The sequence below is a fragment of the Scardinius erythrophthalmus genome (genome assembly GCF_964197995.2).
Source record: "Scardinius erythrophthalmus genome assembly, chromosome: 9".
Lineage (NCBI taxonomy): Eukaryota > Metazoa > Chordata > Actinopteri > Cypriniformes > Leuciscidae > Scardinius > Scardinius erythrophthalmus.
This window is the reverse complement of record NC_138229.1, coordinates 28,944,238-28,963,347: the sequence shown is the minus strand read 5'-3', so window position 1 is coordinate 28,963,347 and position 19,110 is coordinate 28,944,238. Positions and strand designations below refer to the sequence as shown.

Below are 19,110 nucleotides of genomic sequence, written 5' to 3'. Positions count from 1 at the left end.
TGGGAGGTATGAGGGTCTGTGGCTCTACCATTGGAAAAAGCATAACGGCTAACTTGGATCACGTGTGCCTTGATGACCAATCACATTACAGCCTCGACGTCACAGAATTTTTTCTGTTACAGTCAATCACTGTTTGTTTGCGGATACCATAGAAATGAATGAGAAGTGCTGTAAATTGAATCATACCTGTCAGCAAACAGCAACTCTAGAAATAGATCAATCCAAAACAAATCTTTAAGAGCAAACATGTTGAAGATTAGCTTAGATGAACTGTCGATTCATTCAAGGGGTGGTTGATTATGATTTCACTTTTCTAACTTTAGTTAGTGTGTAATGTTGCTGTTTGAGCAGAAACAACATCTGCCAAGTTACAACGCTCAAATTTCAAAGCAAAGGGAGATATTTGCTTTGAAAGAAATCGTTTTTAAGGACTACAACAAACGGCTGGTAGGGACTACACAACATTCCTCCCGGGTTAGTGACATCACCAACCTCAAAATTTACATAAACCCCGCCCCCGGGAACACGCAGTCCATGTTGAGTAGAGGAAGAGTTGTTGTAGTAGAGCACATTTGTGAGTCTGCTCAAACTGTTGCATCCGCTTTTCACATGCAATACAGTACGTACAGTAACACAAATGCAATAGCATGTCACTCTGTACAGTTCCCACACGAGCGATTTTTATAGATTATCATGACAGAATATGCTAATCAATGACTTGAAGATAGTTAACTATCGTCTTGAGTCTCTCCATCATTGTCCGACTCCCAGTTTAAACATAAAAGGCAGAACAGTTTCAGTGCTTGTCTGCGTGAGGTAATCTGAGCGAAGCTCCGCCCTCTGTGCCAGGAGCAGCAGCTCATTTGCATTTAAAGGGACACACATGAAACGACATGTTTTTGCTCACCCTCAAAAAGGTACAATTTTAACATGCTTTAAAAAATCATCTGTGGGGTATTTTGAGCTAAAACTTCACATACACACTCTGGGGACATCAGAGATTTATTTTACATCTTGTGAAAAGGGGCATTATACCACCCCTTTAAATGATAAGCTGTTTTCCCACAAAAGCTGTTTATTCAGTGTAGTGAAGCCTCTCCTCCATTGACATCCATTTAAAAAAAAACTCTTGTCTCCTTTTCTGCATACCGAAGCGTTACCAGACATTGCACTTTTTCAGCGAAGGCTGCATGTTTGCCTTCAAGTGGCTTTGCTAGACACTTGGCGAAACAACCTAATATTGACGAGGAAAAACTTGGACCAAAAAAAAAACGGCACGATTTGCTATGGAAGCAGACGAAATAATAATACAAGCTTTAAAGGTCAGCAAAATATTGGGTTGAGCCTTAGTCCTCCATTAATAAGAGTCATGTGATCACTGTTGGTGTGACATCATTCGCCACCTTCGCTTTTGACAATGACGCACTCGCATTTGCAGGGAAATATCCGATCTGTCCACTTACATGGCAGACGTAAATGCATAAATCCGATTCACATTAGACTTATTTCCACATATGAATGAGGCCTGAAACCAATCTAAGAATAACGGAATCCATGTGCTTTTTTACAGCTTCGTCCGTGGGTTATATCCGACCTGTGCCACATGGGAGGAAAAACATAGAATTGGGTCACTTATGTAATTGCCGCCTAAGAGGCGCTAAAAGGTTAATGCTCTATCGCGTTTGAAAAAAAGCGTAGCACACACTCTAAACACGGGCCTGAACCAAGAGTGAGCTTAAAACGTGAGCTTAAAACACTGAAGCAAGCTACTTTTACAAGTCTTTAAGCTCTTTTATCGTGACTTGTGTTTCCCACGACCCATTTCGGATGCTCCGTATTATAAGGGCAATGCTGTCTACCAGGTGAGCTACCGAAAAGCCAAACAAATGTTGGAAAAAATTGTAAGTAGAATGACGTTTGGAGTTGCAAAAAACTGGCAGCAACATCATCACAATCCTTCATTTTTATGCTTAATTTAAGATTCTGTTCTTTCTCAAATAAGACAAATGGTGTTTAGTCTCCCATTCTAGGACACTATATCTTGTTGGACTGCCTCAGGAATTGTGTCGCTACAGTGAAAAGTGTTTGCTTTTTAACAATACCACTGTAGATCTGAATATAATGCTGTGTTGTATATTAAGTAGGGGTTAATGCCTGACGAGGTGTCCATTGTCAGGTATTAATGGACGACAGCGAGGCGTGAACCGTCCTACTCGCAGCGGAAGTCCATTAATACCTGACAATGGACACCTCGTCAGGCATTAACCCGCTTGTACCATGGTCACTTGCCAAATAACACATTTTTAAAACATTAGTTTATATTTTAATTAGTTTTACAATCGAAATCTAAAGTTTTTACAAACAATAACTTGGTTTCCCTGGTTACGCCTGACGGTTTATTTACTAGGTGTCCTCTATCACTTTTTAATGGACACCCTGCAGCCAATCAGAATCGAGTATTCACCCAGACCATGGTATAACAGCATTTACCCACTTGAATGCTCACCTTTTCCACAGTGACTTTATGCATATCTATGTACATGGTCAAGGATTCTAGATAAGCAAAATATTTACTTAAAGATGCCAGAAGGATCGCATTCAATTGTGTTCATCTTAAATACACAGTCAACCACCCAAAAGATTTGACATGTTTTATTGAATAGTTTAGTTCATTGACATAAAATGACTAAAAATGAAACTGGGTTAATTACAAAACATTTTCCTGATCTGAGTGGTATAAATGTCTTTAAGTTTTACTGTCAGTTTTGAGACTGTTATATTTACATTGACAAGCTTTACATTAGCAAACTACTATTAATGTTATAAATTATAATATTGACATTTTATTGATCTTTATTAGCAGTAGCTGTACATGAATGTTTAAATGACTGCGAGATCCAGGCTAAGACACCTTGCATTTGTCTGAGCTCTTGGTTTCTGTGCGGGCTTTCAGAAGGTCTGCTATCTCTGTATGAGAGGCTTGTGTTGCCAGAGATAACGCACTGCGACCAGCCTAGAGACAAAACACAGATGTATGAATATAAAAGATGACAATGCATGAGATTTACTCAGATCTAAACAGCATATGGATATCGTTAGTCTTTATCAAAAAATGATTTGAACCACATTTGCTACTGATGTTACCAATTGACATCAGTGGTAAATGCGGTTGAAATCATTTATGTGTGTGTGTGTGTGTGTGTGTGTGTGTGTGTGTGTGTGTGTGTGTGTGTGTGTGTGTGTGTGTGTGTGTGTGTGTGTGTGTGTGTGTGTGTGTGTGTGTGTGTGGTAATTATTCATCATTCCCTGAATGTCATATGGGCGAATTGAACAGGTGGACATTATACAGGAAACTTCTGCCTGAAAAATCAGGAAGTCTTTACAGCACCTGCTCTGTTTTAGAGGATTTATTAGTTCTCAGAGCAGATCTTCAGTTGTGTTGATGTGACTTGACCAACATGCTAGTTTCAGCTGTGGACTTTACAGATTTCATTTAGTCTTACATGCATTTACATTATCTTGCTTTCTTTTTCTTTCTCATTCTCTGATATAGAGGCGAGCTAACACTGAAAGCGATTAGACCACCACCTTATTCCTGAGTTGTCTTTCACATTTACTTTCTGTTGCTGTTTTGAAGAGTGAGGCTGACATCACGTTAACATAAAATGACAGTTTCTGGAGTTCAGACAGGTTTGTGTCCAGTAGGTGGCGCAGTTTTTTACAGTTCAGCTGCCTAGCAGAAACGGCTCTGCCAACCCACACTGAACATACTCGAAAGAGCTGATATCTTCCTCCAACAAAGTTTCATTGTTTTCTTTTTCACCAAAATATTAAAGACTGACAAAAGCAGCATTTTTATGAAATTTAGGGACAGCTCTGTGCCACAGATGATGATTCCACAGCCAATCATATTGACTGAATCGTGTTTGTAATGCCCTTACATTGGAAGTCAAGCATTTATGGAGGGTTTAAAAGCAATAAAGTGCAGCTTGTATTTTTGTTACAGTGCATAAACTCATTTTTTATGAAAAATTTGCTCACTTCTGTATATTACAATGGGAGAAGCAACATTAAAATTTGCATTCTAAAATGACTTCAAAAGTAATTTGACAATGTAAAGATCTAATGTATGTGTAAATATGACAAATATATACAGCCTGACATTAAAAATGGAATAAGCACCTATTGCGCCTAATAAATATCATTCAGAAGAGAAAAACTTTTTCTAGCCGTAAATTAAACAATTGTATAAAGCTATTCATTTGCATGAAATAATTATTATAGCAATAATATAAGCTAGAGAAATTAGCCTACCTTGTCTTTTAAATTGACATTGCAGTTTGCTTCCTCCACCAAAACGCGCACAATGTCGACGTTTCCCCGATCACAGGCGCTGATCAGTGGAGTGGTTCCTGCGTGATCCTGGGCATTAGGATCCGCTCCCTGTTCTAGCAGGAGACGCACCATTGGGACACGGCCGTGTCTTACTGCCAAGTGGAGGGCTGTTTGTCCGACCTAAAGACATTTATTTAGAACAGAAGCAAACACATCCGTCTTTTGAAACATTACAGAAAATGCCAAATCTTATGCAAACATTTCCAACAAATCATTTGATATAAAGTGCACATTGCGCCATCTGGCTGGTAACACCATCACCTGGCCAACACAGGCGTTGACGTCACCAAGCTCCATCAGCTGCTGGACCACTTTCATGTCTCCTGGTGTTTCTACAGCTGTCAAGGAGGCCAGCATGATAGCGGTGTAGCCAGACTTGTTTCTCAGGTCCACTTCACATACACCTAAGTTTAAGCAAGCACAGACATGTGTCTATTAGATTAGGTTATACTCTTTATAAATATTGACACTTTTTGTAGTGTACTGTAAAGTTTAACTATAAGTAACTTTGCAACTACATGTCAACTAATTCTCATTAGGGTATTAGTAGACTGTCTGCTTAACATCTGCTAACACTTTATTGTGATGGTCCTCTAACAGACATTCTACTGACTACTTTGCAACTACATGTAAACTTATTCTAACCCAGTCTACTAATACTCTACTGACACTCTAATGAGAGTTGTAGGTGCAACGGTACTTATAGTCAACAGAATGTGTTAAAAGGACCATCAAAATAAAGTGAAAACAAAAAAATAAAGCTGGAAAGTGGACAATTCAAGGTGAATTTTCAAACAAAGTTGTGTATGGACAGAGTAGCTCTGCTTTAAGTGCTAGTGAGCTGCCTTCCTGTCGACCACAGGCAATTAAATGGGACTCCACAAGTGACTCATTCGGAACATGTGCACCACACTAAAAATATAGCACTACTCACAAGAAGCACTAAAGAGACTAAACCGACAATTGATTTATTGAGTTTGACGTTAGCATGTTGCTATATGCAGAGCATAAAAAGACAGCACGCACTATAATCCATTGTCCAAGATGAAATAAAGCCCATATATGTATACATAGATTCCACATTTGACTGCTCCAGACACGTCGGCTTGCCCGCCATCTTGGAACGGTCAGCGTGTCGTTACTCACAGTAAGAATCAATGATGCCACAACATTGCACAGCTTCTGGTTGTGAAACTCTCAAAGAAATAAATTCTCAAAGAAATGGGATAACCTTTCACAGGTGAGAATGTGTTGGTTTGTGTTTTTATATGTATTAACTCAATATTACAAGTTTTTACTATGGTACTTTTTAATGTTTTTGCTTTTTCTGTGGTAACTTTTTAATGTCGTGTTAGCTGATAGTCTGATACCTCCGTCTTGTATTGTGTTAGTTTATCAAAATCATCTGCTGAAGTCTATTTCATATATAGATATTCATACATGCATCTAACTACGGTTGCAGACGTTCAGTCAACTTGCTCTCGAATGTCACAAATGAGGAATCTATGTATACATATTTATGGTAAAGCCAATCCAGAAATTAGCATTATTCTAGTTCCCTCGACAAAATGCCAATAGGATTTTTCAGTTGGCTTTTAGATTTTTGCTGATCACTGTGAAAACAGTGAACGTGACCCTTCCCACTTAAAGGTATAGCGGAGGATTTTTTACTTCCGGGTGGATCACCTATACTATTGGTCCTCCTAATTGTCAATCATTCTGGTGAATCAATCAAACTTTTCAAAAAGTGGAGAGGGCGGGTCTTATCTAAAATTCGGAAAGATCCTCCGCTATACCTTTAAGTATATTTTGCTTTGATTAGCTTTAAGTAAGTGATTCTATAATGTAATTTTCTACATCACAATGAAACACTTGTTTTAAAACCTTGATTTCCAAGTAGTTAAAAAAGGAGACAAAAAAAACAGTGAACATATTACCACTTACCTGTGTCTAAAAGGACCTTTACGATGCTGAAGTTACAATTAGACACGCTATAATGCAGGGCGGTGTTCCCATTGTCATCCAACATGTTGACCAAAAACTGAAGGACTGTAGGTGTTCGTGAATTAACCTCACTGAGATACAAAGCAACAATATCGGGACATGACCCCTCTTCAGCAGAGACATGAAACCATTGCTGGAACACAACAGTGAGAGCCTTGCTCTGCAAATCAGCAAAGAAGAAGACCAGTACTGAAGTTAGCACTCAAAAGAGGGATACTACAATAGCAACAAACAAAACAACAGAATACTTTTCAAGCATATAGGACAGAGAGGATTGAAAAACTTTAACTGGCAGAGTCAATGTTAGCAAAGAAAGTAAATATTCACATTTTATTCACAGCCTAAACAAAGGTGGTCTCGACCCACTTGAAAAAAAAACTCTGGAGCGGTTGGCTTGTGGTGAGGAAGCAATCCCACCCAACATACCAATGAATGTACAGAATCACAATGTACAATATGAATGAAAGGCAATAGTTTGTTTTGCTAATGCCTCTCAAAATGAATTATGGGTAAACTTATAGCAAAGATGAAGTGAAATGCCTGATTGAAATTTGGTCGGATTAACATATTTTAGAACAACTGTCCAAAACGTATAAAAATAACAAAGTTTACAAGGTGTTTAGCAAGAGTCTCAAGAGATGGGCTTTGATCGCTCAATGGAACAGTTCAGCACAACGACGGAGCTGATGGATGATGAGCGGAATGCACACAAATGTGCACAAAGATGCACTTTGACTAATGAGAGGATAGTTTACTCGCACAAGACTTGTATTAACAAATTTAGAAATATTGCTTTGTGAAAGAGAACAGAACCAAGAAGAAATTGCAGCACTGTAACAATTTGAATCCCTGTTTCGATCAAAGCAAACAATCTACAGGCCTGAAAACACCCAAGGGTTTGATGGTTCATGTCTCATTCCCTGCAGGGATTGGACCAGCAAACATTCAGTTACTAGCTTTAAGTTATTACACACCACTGCCGAAAATAGGTCATTAATGTGCAAGTTGGGAATATTAAATATAAACTAGTTAGTTTGAATATTACCGTTTCGTCATCAGGTTCTGACACTTTATCCATATGGTCTTTAAGGAAACAACATGCCTCTATGAAATCTTTATTAACAGCTTCCCTAGAAAACAAAACAAGTTGTTTTCCATTTGTGTTTAAAATGTATAAGAAAGCTACTGAAAGATATTGTTGTAATATCTAAAGATGAATTCAGTTGCGCTCACCTGTTTGCCTTAATTGCCAGGGATTTCTGATCCGAATCCACTCTCAAACAATCGGGATCCTTCCTCTCTTCCTCTATCTGATCCTCTAGAGCTCTTCCCTGACTTATTTGCTTGTGCAGATCGTCTTCCTTTGTGGTCTCTACATATACGACATCTTCTGTAGGTTTGAATTCTGTATTTTTACTTTTAAGTGTCTGCACACTGGAGTCCATTGTCCATGTGGTCCATAGTTTGCCTTCCTCCTGTGTCGTATTCTTGTTGAGGTCAGAATCCACTTCTGTATGCTCTTGTAGTTTGATAGCATTACTTACTCCCTCTGTCTCCACACTCCCACTTCAGAAAGTTGAAGGTCAAAGAGCATTAGTATTCTGCAGTTACTGTTTTAGTGAATTAGTCTGTAAAAAAAAGTCCACTATGTGGGGATATGTATTTACCTTTCTCTTGTGCTGACTTTACACAAATGTTCGGTCTTGGGGTTCTCTTTCACAACTGGAAGAATGTCCTTCATTTTATAGTCTTGAAATTCACAGAAAGGCCACAAAAGTCAAAAATGCATTATAAACATTTTTAATAAATGTCATATATTGGCAAGAATATTTTTTATTATACACGGTCAGAAAAAAAGAGCATGTAGAGCAGCTTATCACTAGGACTGTACCATCAACAAATCAACATTTTTAGCTTATCAACCCCTGAAGGTTGCATATTATTACCTTTTGAGGGCAATGCCCCAGTGACAAGCTGTTATATCCCAGCCCGTTCTCATCCTAGGGCGTCATATATCGACGCTTTTGACATTTCGTCTACATCGAACGCACATGGCACCCTTTAGCGTCAATATGAGACGCAGATAGAAATGGGCCAGAAGGCACCTCCTAGCGGTCTAACCCTAACCCTACACCAGACCTAAACCTACCCATAACCGAACAAAGCTCTGTGCGTCTCATATTGACGCTAAAGGGTGCCATGTGCGTTCGATGTAGACGAAATGTCAAAAGCGTCAGTATATGACGCCCAAGGATGAGAATGCGCTGTATATCCTTAGAGGTACGACTAAGTGTAGAGTCATACCTGGTTGAGAAACATCCCCAGCAGGAAACACATAGAGGGATAGAAGGGTGACTAAAGTTGTTAACTGCTCTTGAATGGTGCAGACCCTTGGCGGCAAATGATCGAAAGACATTTGTCCTGATGAGTCGCCTTTGCAAAGGCATTCCCACTGCTCCTGAAGGAGCTCTTGCAATCTTTTCACATGGTGCTCCATGTCTGCATGTGATACTGGAGGTTGATCCAGAACTTGAGGGGGGACCTTTCCCTCCTCTGTTGGCATCTCTTGCTCACTTATTAGTGGTTCCTGCAATTCTACCACAGGTTCAAGATTGTGTTTACTTGCTAAGAAGATCTCAGATGAAATCTCCCTGGCCAGTGTGTGCCCCATCAACTGCTTAATCTTCTCATCTTTGAGATGACTCTCCTCTCCTTGCTGCTTCAGCAGAGTTCTTGTCTTATCCAGCTCTACCTCCAGTTCATGAAGTTTCTGTTCCAACAAAACAACTTTCCTCTGGAGAGTTTCAGTGAGAGACTTGGTTTTGTCTCCATTATCTAAGATATCCCTTTCTCGTGAGACTGTCTTATATCTTTCTATCTCTGAAAGAATTCTAGTTGAAGGCATTGCAACTGCATCAACTTGTTCAGAAGAAGCCTTGACATTTTCCTCAAGCCGGTCATATTCTCGATTCATCCAGTCATCGCTTGCTTTGTCTTGATTTTCTCTGGCAGACGAGGGACTGCCCCAGTTATTTATGTGTAGAGAAGCAGCAGGAACATTCAGTGGCCCAGTGGTTTTGTTTTGGGAATGTGACTGGACTAAAAGCCTCTCTCGCTCCTCCTGCAAAATACATATCTGAGCTTTGAGCTCAGGAATGACTCTGATCTCCTCTTCCAATTCCCCAACTCGTTCAAGTGCTGCAGTGAGCCGCTGGAGGGTCCCATTTGCCCTACCCATCCTGCTGTCGGATGTATGGAATACATCTTCAGAGGATCCATTTTCCCGCATTAGATATTCCTTGGGGCTGCTGGGGCTAGTTGGACCATCGGTTGACTCAGAGTGTTTTCTCAGTAAAACAGTCAAGGGTAAACTGGAGGCTCTCAAGAGATTTGGCCTGACGTAATGTCCTAAAGGCTGCTCATCAAAAGCCTGAATATCAGCATCCATCTCTGCAGATGTGAAGGACTTGTAGATGGGCTCTCTCCTCCTGGAATAGCCAGCAGACACACTGTCACTAGATCGAAAGTCAAAATGTTGTTGAGAGTCTCCTAGTTTGGTTTTGGGCCATAAAGTACTGATGGAGCTCCACTCTGTAGCTCTGCACCCATAACCCGGAAGGCTTAAGTTACGTGACAGGGCACCATTATTTCGCCCTCTTTGCCTTCGCTGCATTGGCACCCTCCTAATGGTGTTGCCCTTCTCAATGTCATCCACATATTTAAGGAAGTCCAGGTCCAGATGGAATCCATAGGGCGTCTCTACAGAATAGGAGGGTGGTCTTCTTTGGCTCCCATTCTCTTTTGGAGAGATGCCATTCGCTAAAAGAAAAACACAAAGGTGTGTTGTAGAAGTGATGCACAGTATTCAAATTGCTCCAAATTTATTCAGAACATTGGAAATGTTACGACTTAACAAAAACTGGGTGATTCATACCTTTTTGGGTATCCATTGTTCTTAGCATAAGTCTGTCTTCTGCTTCATGTGGCTTTTGGTTTGTGTCTCTTACCCCCTGAGGACAAAGATACATTTCTGTTACTTTTGATGTGTTTAATTTAACAGAATCAAGCACTTCTGAATGTTGGGAACACAAGTTGAGGTGAGAGTAGGTTGTGCATTAGTATTCAGCAGATTTACAGAGCCAGTCTCTTTCTTGTTTGTCTCTCTCCCCATCTCTCTCTTTGACCACGCAGCACTTTCAAGGCACCACAGAAGCAGCCACAGCCTAAACAATGTGAGCTATGCAGTAAACACACAAACAGCTGAGACCAAACACTTCCACTGGCTCACATACACACAGACAACCACAGATGCACGCCTTGGCATAGCTCACACGTGTTGAAGAAATACATCTTATCAAAAATTGCAGCCATCCTTCCTTCATACCTGTCTGTCCCGCCATTCTTATCTATCGATAGAGATAAGCCAGACAAGCACAGAAACATGGGCTGATCTTTTTTTGGTTATGAGATACCTCAGTTCCCGCTAAGGCAAACTGATCTGAAAGAACTGATGTAACAAGCAAGGTATATGGGCAATGTCAGATAAAAAAATGCATTGCTGAGACTGTCTTCTGCTGACAGGAAAGTGGGGCTGCAGGATTCTTGCCTGAAACACACTCATAGAAAGTTTCCTGACAAATGTTTCCTGTATCCTGAAAATCCGTAAATAGCCAGTAAGCCGGGGGGGTGTTCAATCCTGCTCCTGGAGGGCCACCTTCCAGCAGAGTTTATCTCTAGCCCTAATTAAACACACCTGAACCAGTAAATCAAGGTCTTCGGTATCACTAAAAACTTCCAGACAGTTGTATTTGAGGTCAACTCTGCAGAACAGACATAGGCCTCTATGAGCAAGAATGGACACACATTTTTAACATAAACAATATATGTGCACATTTACTTAAGACACACATACAGTGTCATGACCCCAGCATTACCTCTACTAGGGATGTGCCTAATGCCGAATACCTTATTCAGAAAGGCACGATCATATCTTCAAAACAAACAAATTCTACAGAATAAAAGGAGAAATATTCAGCAGACCCATTCAATCCTTATGTTTGCTGGATAACAGGTTAGCTAGGAGTATTGCATAGGATGAGATTATACATAAACCTCTAAAATCACTATGCAAAAATGAGTGTGTGAAATGAATGATTGTAAACTTTATGAATTAAATGAGCAAAGTGTGATCGCAAAACTAATAGCCATTGCTACGTCTCAACCAGAGCTTTTACAAGAGTGATATCAACTAAACTACTACATCTTACACGTTTTCTACTACTTGATATGCTTATTTAAATGTTGTACCATATGATATTTTTCTGTCTCACAAATGTATTTTCACTGGACACTGGATGTGTAATGACACAGAATTTGATGTTAATGCCCCCTTGAGTACTTGTGTAGAGTATATTTCTGGCCTGAAACTTTATTCGCACCACTATTACAAAAAACTGTAATATAAATACTAAATCATTATGAGTGCTGGTAATTGTTTCTAGAATACAACAAGCTTTCATGCAGAATCTTAATTCAGCTACTGTTATAGATTTGGGATTTACTTGGTCACTTTCACAATGTAGTCTGTGTTCACTGAGTACGGCACACTCCATTTCACAGTAATGATTATTGTTCACTTTCCTTTTTTGCCGCACTCAGGGAAAAAAAATATCCCTCCTCTCATTAAATGCATTTCTCTCCACAGCATTCTTTCTTACACCACAAATTGGATTGAAACTCATGACAAACTAAAAACTGCTACCGCTGTAAGAACAAAATTTGAAACACAGTGTCCTCTGAAAGGAACGGACAATTTCAGGTTTTAGGTCAGGCTTGGAGGATAAAAAAAAAGAAAAAAGACCAAACTGGAAACTTTAGAGGAACAAACATTTCCTCCAAAGAGTTTCAAACTAGTCGGATAAAACTTGCAGTTTTTACTTCATATACAGGGAAACTTTGCTGCACAATCCATAAATTATAAATGACTCTGTGGCTTTTCTCTTCTCACTAAAAAGGTGTCAGATGACACTACCTGTTCTCTGTTTCTTCTCTGAATAGTATATGTTATGCTAGCTGTGTTTTGACATGCTCCTTTAACAACTCAAGTGGGCCTGATTCACTTTTACATAAAACAGACTGCTGGTCCTGCACACTTTCTCACTCACTCACATTTATAACACACACAATAGACAGACGTTTCACTCTTCCTGTTTGGCCCTGTAAGTGGTGTGGTTTCCTTGGCTCAGATCCTCATTCTTTCTCCTCTGTTTGGAGTTGGCTGGAGGACTGAAGCCAGAGATCGGTTCTCCTGCTCTCTGACCCCCATCACCCTTTCACTTTATGGAGAGAGGGTGTGTTAAAGGGTCTCTGCTACTGGAGAATGACTACTGTGAGAAAATACCAACACTATCTCACGACCAATTCGTACAAATTCGTACGAATGATAAAAAGTTGGCTAATTCGTACGAATTCGTACGACCTCACTAGTACGAATTTGTACGATTTGTCTAAACCCACGTGATGGGTAGGTTTAGGGGCGGGGTCAGGGGTAGGTCATTCGTATGAATTCATCCGAATTGGGCAATTCGTAAAATATGTACGATTTTGCAAAAATCATACTAATTTGTACGAGTAAGGTCGTAAGAATTCGTACGAATTACAATTTGTACGTTTTCCCGTGAGATCAGGTTGCAAAATACACACTCTATCTATCTATCTATCTATCTATCTATCTATCTATCTATCTATCTATCTATCTATCTATCTATCTATCTATCTATCTATCTATCTATCTATCTATCTATCTATCTATCTATCTATCTATCTATCTATCTATCTATCTATCTGTCTGTCTGTCTGTCTGTCTGTCTGTCTGTCTGTCTGTCTGTCTGTTCCATCTTTATTATTTTTTTCCATGTCCACAGTATTTGGACCATGTCGACAATCTTGGCTCTTTGCCAACAGCAATATGCGCACGCACACCAGTTACACGAGAAGACGTGTGTGCAGCAAAGTAAATTCAGACTCACTGTACAATCAAACACACGTGAAACATTCAGCACGAAGCGTCTGGGATAAATTCAAAAAGAGTCTTTTCAAGTCACCTTCTGAAACCTCCTGTCACACAAACTAAGCAATCCAGGACATCTCTCTATTGTTTTAGTGAAACAATCACTTCATCAGATTTGAGATTTGGACTTCCTGAGAATTTGTTTGTGCAAAATGAACATTACATGTAGGCTATCTTGTGAAGTCAAAACGACACACCCAAATTACACTGAAAGCTTTTTCTTTCTTTTTTGCAATATTCTAATAGAGTAAAAAAAGAAAAATAAATTAGTGGACATCCAGAGTTAAATTAAATCAACTTTTGCTCAAACTCTTTGACTCTACGGTAACACTTTAGTTTAGGGTCCAATTCTTATTATTAACTAGTTTCTTATTAGCATGCATTTTACTAGGATATTGGCTGTTTATTAATACTATTAATGCTTTATTCTGCATGATCATATCTCTTAATCCTACCCAATACTTAAACTTAACAACTGCCTTACTAACTATTAATAATCAGTCATTAGGAGTTTGAGGCAAAAGTAATAGTTAATAGTAAGAATTGGACCCTAATCTAAAGTGTGACCGACTTTACTTCTCTGAGTTCTTTATTTATACAATGAGACAGAATTAAATCTTTATTTTAGGGCTGTATCTTACCTTAAATATCACAGGTTTGGCATTGTGTCTTCTCCGTGCTGAAAAGTAGCCTGTTCACCTCTTCACTTTTCTCCTTCATATGAGAGGCTTCAGAGGGGAAGGCAGACCAAAGACATTCAAGCAATGCCAATGTAAAATTCTTGCAAAACATAAGCAGTGTTATTGTGTGTGGAACAGGAGGTGGGATGTAGGCACTCGGGCCTTTCATGGCTCCGCCCCGTCCAATCAGAGCCAGTGGGTGGGAGGCAATCTACATAATTCCTCCAATGAAAGAAAGAGGGCGGGCTGAACAACTGAGAGGTGGGCGGGGCTTTGTGCATAACTGCAACTGAGGGATGTTTCTCAAAACAGGATTCATGTGATGGCAGGGGGCCCGAGATTACTTGAAGAGGACTGGGGCACTCACAAAACTATTCCCACATGAAACTGGGTGAAAGAGGACCCCAAAGTAACCTGTCAGAATCTCAGAGCACACACACACACACACGCCCACCCACACACTTTAAGTGTAATTCAATCCACTGTAACTTAGTGCTCACTATCCATTATAATCATGAAAATAGTTCAGGGCTTTTTTATGAGTACAGGGCACAGAGTGTTTGAGGCTCCCTCAGGACATGCCATTCATTCTTTATGTATCTCCTTTCTCCTCTGGTCTTCTTTTTAATAGTATTATTGTATATTCTCAATATCAGCATCAACCAGGCGGTGCTTATTGATCATAGAAAACAAGGCTGACTAATTTTACAACTGATTAAAAAGCTGAAAAGGAATGTCCTTTTTTTCCCTTTTAGTTTCCCATGTGAAGTATAGCATACATATAAAAAGAGTACTTATTATAGAAACAACATACTTTAAACGAATATACTTGTGTGCAAACTGAATGTAATGTTTTCAGACACTTGATTGCATGTTAGATACAATTAAATAAAATGTATTATAATTTAAAGATATATTACATGCATTAGTGGATTTTGACCCACTTATAGGACTTAAGTATATGTGTAATTTCATAATTACTTTTATTGTCTTTGAAATATGGTTAAAGTGTACTGACATGCATTTATGGTAAACTAAAATATACTTTAATGTAATTTTACTGAAGCTGGTAGCCTATGTTATGTATTGTAACAGATTTGTAATTACACGTGTTGTAGTTGCAATTTAGTACATTTAAAGTATATTAAAGGAGAACTCCGGTCAATTTTAACATTGAGCTCATTTTTTTGTAAATTTGGAGTGCTGTCAATACAGAGAACAACGACAAAAATTGGTGTTGCCTACACCGTGTTATCCTCTTTTTAAAATTTGCACCCTGTTGACTTCAATGGGGCAAGTTTTAAACCTGCTTTTAGCCTCTAACATCACATTGGCTGGGCACTTGTAATGACACATCAAGGATGTTAAGAGGCTAAAAGCAGGTTTAGTACTTGCCCCATTGAAGTCAACAGGGTGCAAATTTTAAAAAGAGGATAACGCGGTGTAGGCAACACCGATTTTTGTCGTTGTTCTCTGTATTGACAGCACTCCAAATTTACAAAAAAATGTACAATGTTAAAATTGACCGGAGTTCTCCTTTAACTTTAAATATCATATCAAATAACACACTACAGTAACATTTTAATCAAGCACTTTACACTTAACACACACTTAGTATGTTAGTCAACACATCAAAATAAGTGCACTTTAAAGTATGACAAAAGATTATTAAAACAATGGTTTAAAATGTACTTTAAAGTAAAACTTTTAATTTGACATTATTACAAAGTACACTTTTTAAAAGTGCAGTGCATAAAAAACCCTTTTTGACTACAATTTGATGGTTTGCATGCTTGTGGCTCTATGCTCTATACCCAGTATATAATGTGTAAAGTCACTTGGTGGAGCTAACTATGAAAATTACAGGAACAATCTAACAGTTTGACTAACATGCAATGTGGGACATAAAACAGCCTCAAGAAAATGCATGGCTTGCATGTGACACCCACCAAACAGAATGACTTCAGTCATCTGAGGTGGTCCTGCATGAGTGATGGGAACAAGCGTGCATAGCTAGACTTCCACAACTCAGTGACAAAAGAAACATGCAGGTCCACTTTCCTTTTGCTGCCAATAGCAGCCAGTTGTTGCTTTTGTCAGTTTGTCATTCTTGATACATTTTTTTATTTTTATAGACTTAACACTGTTTACACTGTGTGAAGCAAAACACATTTTAAAATAAAATATTGTTATTTTTTCATCAGAATATCAGACAATTTGCAAGTCTCTGTTCATCACCATCTACGTTTGATTGGGTTATATAGCAGAAGAAAACGTTCTTAAATTGAGATTTTGTTTATAATACAACTTTTTTTTTTCTACAGTTTTGTCCCCTAAAATCATCCCGCATTTTTTGCTCAACCTTATGTTATGACTTCCCCCTTTAAAACAATGATATATTTAGAGAAGATATAAACTATGTAAATTAAATAAACCATGTATTTTTAAATGACATGAAGTCCAAACTGACGGACTGGTTTGAAATAATGTGATTTATAAATAAATAAACTCTTTGTGCAAGGCTATAACCACATAATATTTTTTCTTACTCTCATAATATTTTGTCTCTGACAGTTATAGCCCTGGTACTTTGGGTCTAAGAGTAGGAAAAGGCACAAATGGCACAGTTTCCTGAAAACGTCTCAGGTTTCGACTGTAACCATGAGTAGGGAACACACGCTGCGACGATGGCGCTTTTGGGAACGCCCCTGTGTGATTGCGTCTGAAACACATGTCAACTATCCAATGGCGAGAGTGAGCGCTACGGGCGGGTGACATCACGACCAGAAAAGGATAAAAGCCGAGGTAAGTCAATCACAGGGATGTAGGAAGTACGGGAAAGTGACGCAGCATTTCGTTCCCTACTCAGGGAACTATGGTTACAGTCGTAACTTGTGACGTTTCCTTTCGAGGGAACTCGCGCTGCGTCGATGACACTTTGGGAACGAGAATGACCAAATGCCCTACGGCCAAGAACCTGTCGTGTTAAAACTGTCACAACATGAGAACTCTAGACCCAGGGGTATCCATGTCGAGGTCATAAAATCTGACAAACGTGAGCGGCGAAAACCAGCCCGCTGCATCACAAACTTCTTGAAGGGACACCCCAGAAATTAGTGCCTTGGAGGCCGCCATACCCCTTGTAGAATGGGCTCTAGTGGCCAAAGGTGAAGGCTGGCCCACAACCTCATATGCAAGAAAGATAGCCTCAACTATCCATTTGCTAACAGTCTGTTTGGATGCAGGAAGGCCTTTTTTAGGGGGCCCAAAGCATACCAGCAGCTGATCAGACTTTCTCCAAAGGGCAGCTCTGTGGACGTACAGTAAGTGTCCAGTGCTCTGTCTGGACAGATGAGGTTCAATTTCTCCTGATCTTGATCTTTAAAAGGAGTAGGACAGAATGCCTGCAGTACGATAGGACGTGGTACACTGGTTGGAACCTTTGGTACATATCCAGGTGCAAGGCACGAAGGAGATACTGATAGGGCCTGAAGATCTCCTACTCTTTTTAGTGAGGAAATGGCTAGAAGGAACACAGTTTTGAGGGTCAGAAACTTTTCTGAGACAGAATCAAGAGGCTCAAAGGGAGAGACAGATAAACCTTCTAGAACAAGAGCCAGATCCCAAGCTGGAACTCTGGTACGAACTGCAGGCTTTAGCCTCAGGGTGCCACGAAGGAAACGTATTATAAGAGGATCTCTTCCGACAGATAAACCCCCCAGGGGGGCATGGCAGGCTGCAATGGCCACAACATCAACCTTCAGTGTGGAAGGAGATAACCCTGAAGCAAAACGATCATGCAGGAACTCAAGTATTGAACCAACAGTACAATTAACTGGATCCCATTGTCGTAGATTACACCAAGAGGTAAAAACTCTCCATTTCAGGGCGTATAGCTTCCTCTATACCCTGGAGCCCTGGAGTGCAGAATGGTCTCCACAACCTCTGTTGAGAGACCAGTGTCTATGAGTCGGCCCCCTTAGAGGCCAGACCCGCAGGTTGAATGTTTCTGGACAGGGATGGAGGATTGCTCCCCCCGTCTGAGATAGAAGGTCCCTTCTGACCGACAGCTCCAGGGGAGAGCCGTCGAGAAGGGATATTAGGTTCGAAAACCACACTCAGCTTGGCCAGTCAGGAGCTACCAACAGAACACTCACTTCGTCCTGGCGGACCTTCTCTAGAACTCCTGGGAGCAGAGCAATCAGGGGAAACGTACAGACATACCGTAGCCTCGGCCACATCTGCAGTAGCACACAGAACATCCACGTAGGACAACACCAAACAAAGACCATGAGAAACACTTAGGTATATACAGTATACACAGGGGGTGATTGGCAAACAAGACACACCTGGGAACAATCAGGAACTAATCAACAAGAAAAACTACAAAGGACTACAAAACAGGCACAAAACAGGAAATAACAAAAGTCCACACAGGACAAGGGGAACAAAAGACAGGAATCATGACAGAAATCATGACAGAGCTTCATTTTTTGAATGTTCGCCGGCTCCCGCCTCCTTCTTCCCACAACAACATACTGCATTACAGTATTTTAACGTATATGTTTCATATACTAGCTTATAACTGAAGCTATAGATTTTGAAATTAAACATTTCTCTTTCTTAGTGGTTTTTTTTTTAGTTAGCTTACATATACAATTCATATACTATGCAATAGTTGTCTGTTTTTTCTGTAAAGCTGTGTGTACTGTGAAAAGCACTTTACAAATAAATATATTACTTGATGGTAGAAAACTGCTAGACTACTTGCTTAAAATGTTTTTACAAACTGCTTTTATCTTATTTTGTACATAGCAGTGGGATTTAGCTGCAGGCCTACATAACAGCTCACGTTAGCTACAACAAGTTATCATGAGAACAGCTTTAGATCAGGCATACTACTGAGGTCCTAAGGTGGGACTCATCTCTACGGTGGGACTCATCTCTTCACCACAGTGGCCA

The 19,110-nt window shown here is 39.7% G+C and overlaps 1 protein-coding gene across 1 annotated transcript; it reads right to left on the bottom strand.

The window, feature by feature from the left end:
• Positions 1 to 2,637: 2,637 nt before the first annotated feature.
• Positions 2,638 to 14,279, bottom strand: LOC308696177 (KN motif and ankyrin repeat domain-containing protein 4-like). The gene is made up of 10 exons (XM_081374623.1): positions 14,110 to 14,279; positions 10,334 to 10,409; positions 8,704 to 10,218; positions 8,067 to 8,148; positions 7,633 to 7,965; positions 7,445 to 7,529; positions 6,340 to 6,559; positions 4,657 to 4,799; positions 4,315 to 4,515; positions 2,638 to 3,013 (listed from the first exon to the last, which is right to left on the bottom strand). The coding sequence occupies exons 2-10, from the start codon at positions 10,359 to 10,361 to the stop codon at positions 2,903 to 2,905; spliced, it is 2,718 nt and encodes a 905-aa protein (XP_081230749.1). The 5' UTR covers positions 10,362 to 10,409; positions 14,110 to 14,279; the 3' UTR covers positions 2,638 to 2,902.
• Positions 14,280 to 19,110: the final 4,831 nt, after the last annotated feature.

Coding starts and splice junctions, on each gene's coding strand:
- LOC308696177 (XM_081374623.1), bottom strand. CDS start 10,361: ATGCTAAGAACAATGGATACCCAAAAAG. Junction 8,149..8,703: donor TGGGGATGTTTCTCAACCAG/GTATGACTCTAC, acceptor GTGAATTTCAAG/ACTATAAAATGAAGGACATT. Junction 7,966..8,066: donor AAAGTCAGCACAAGAGAAAG/GTAAATACATAT, acceptor AACTTTCTGAAG/TGGGAGTGTGGAGACAGAGG.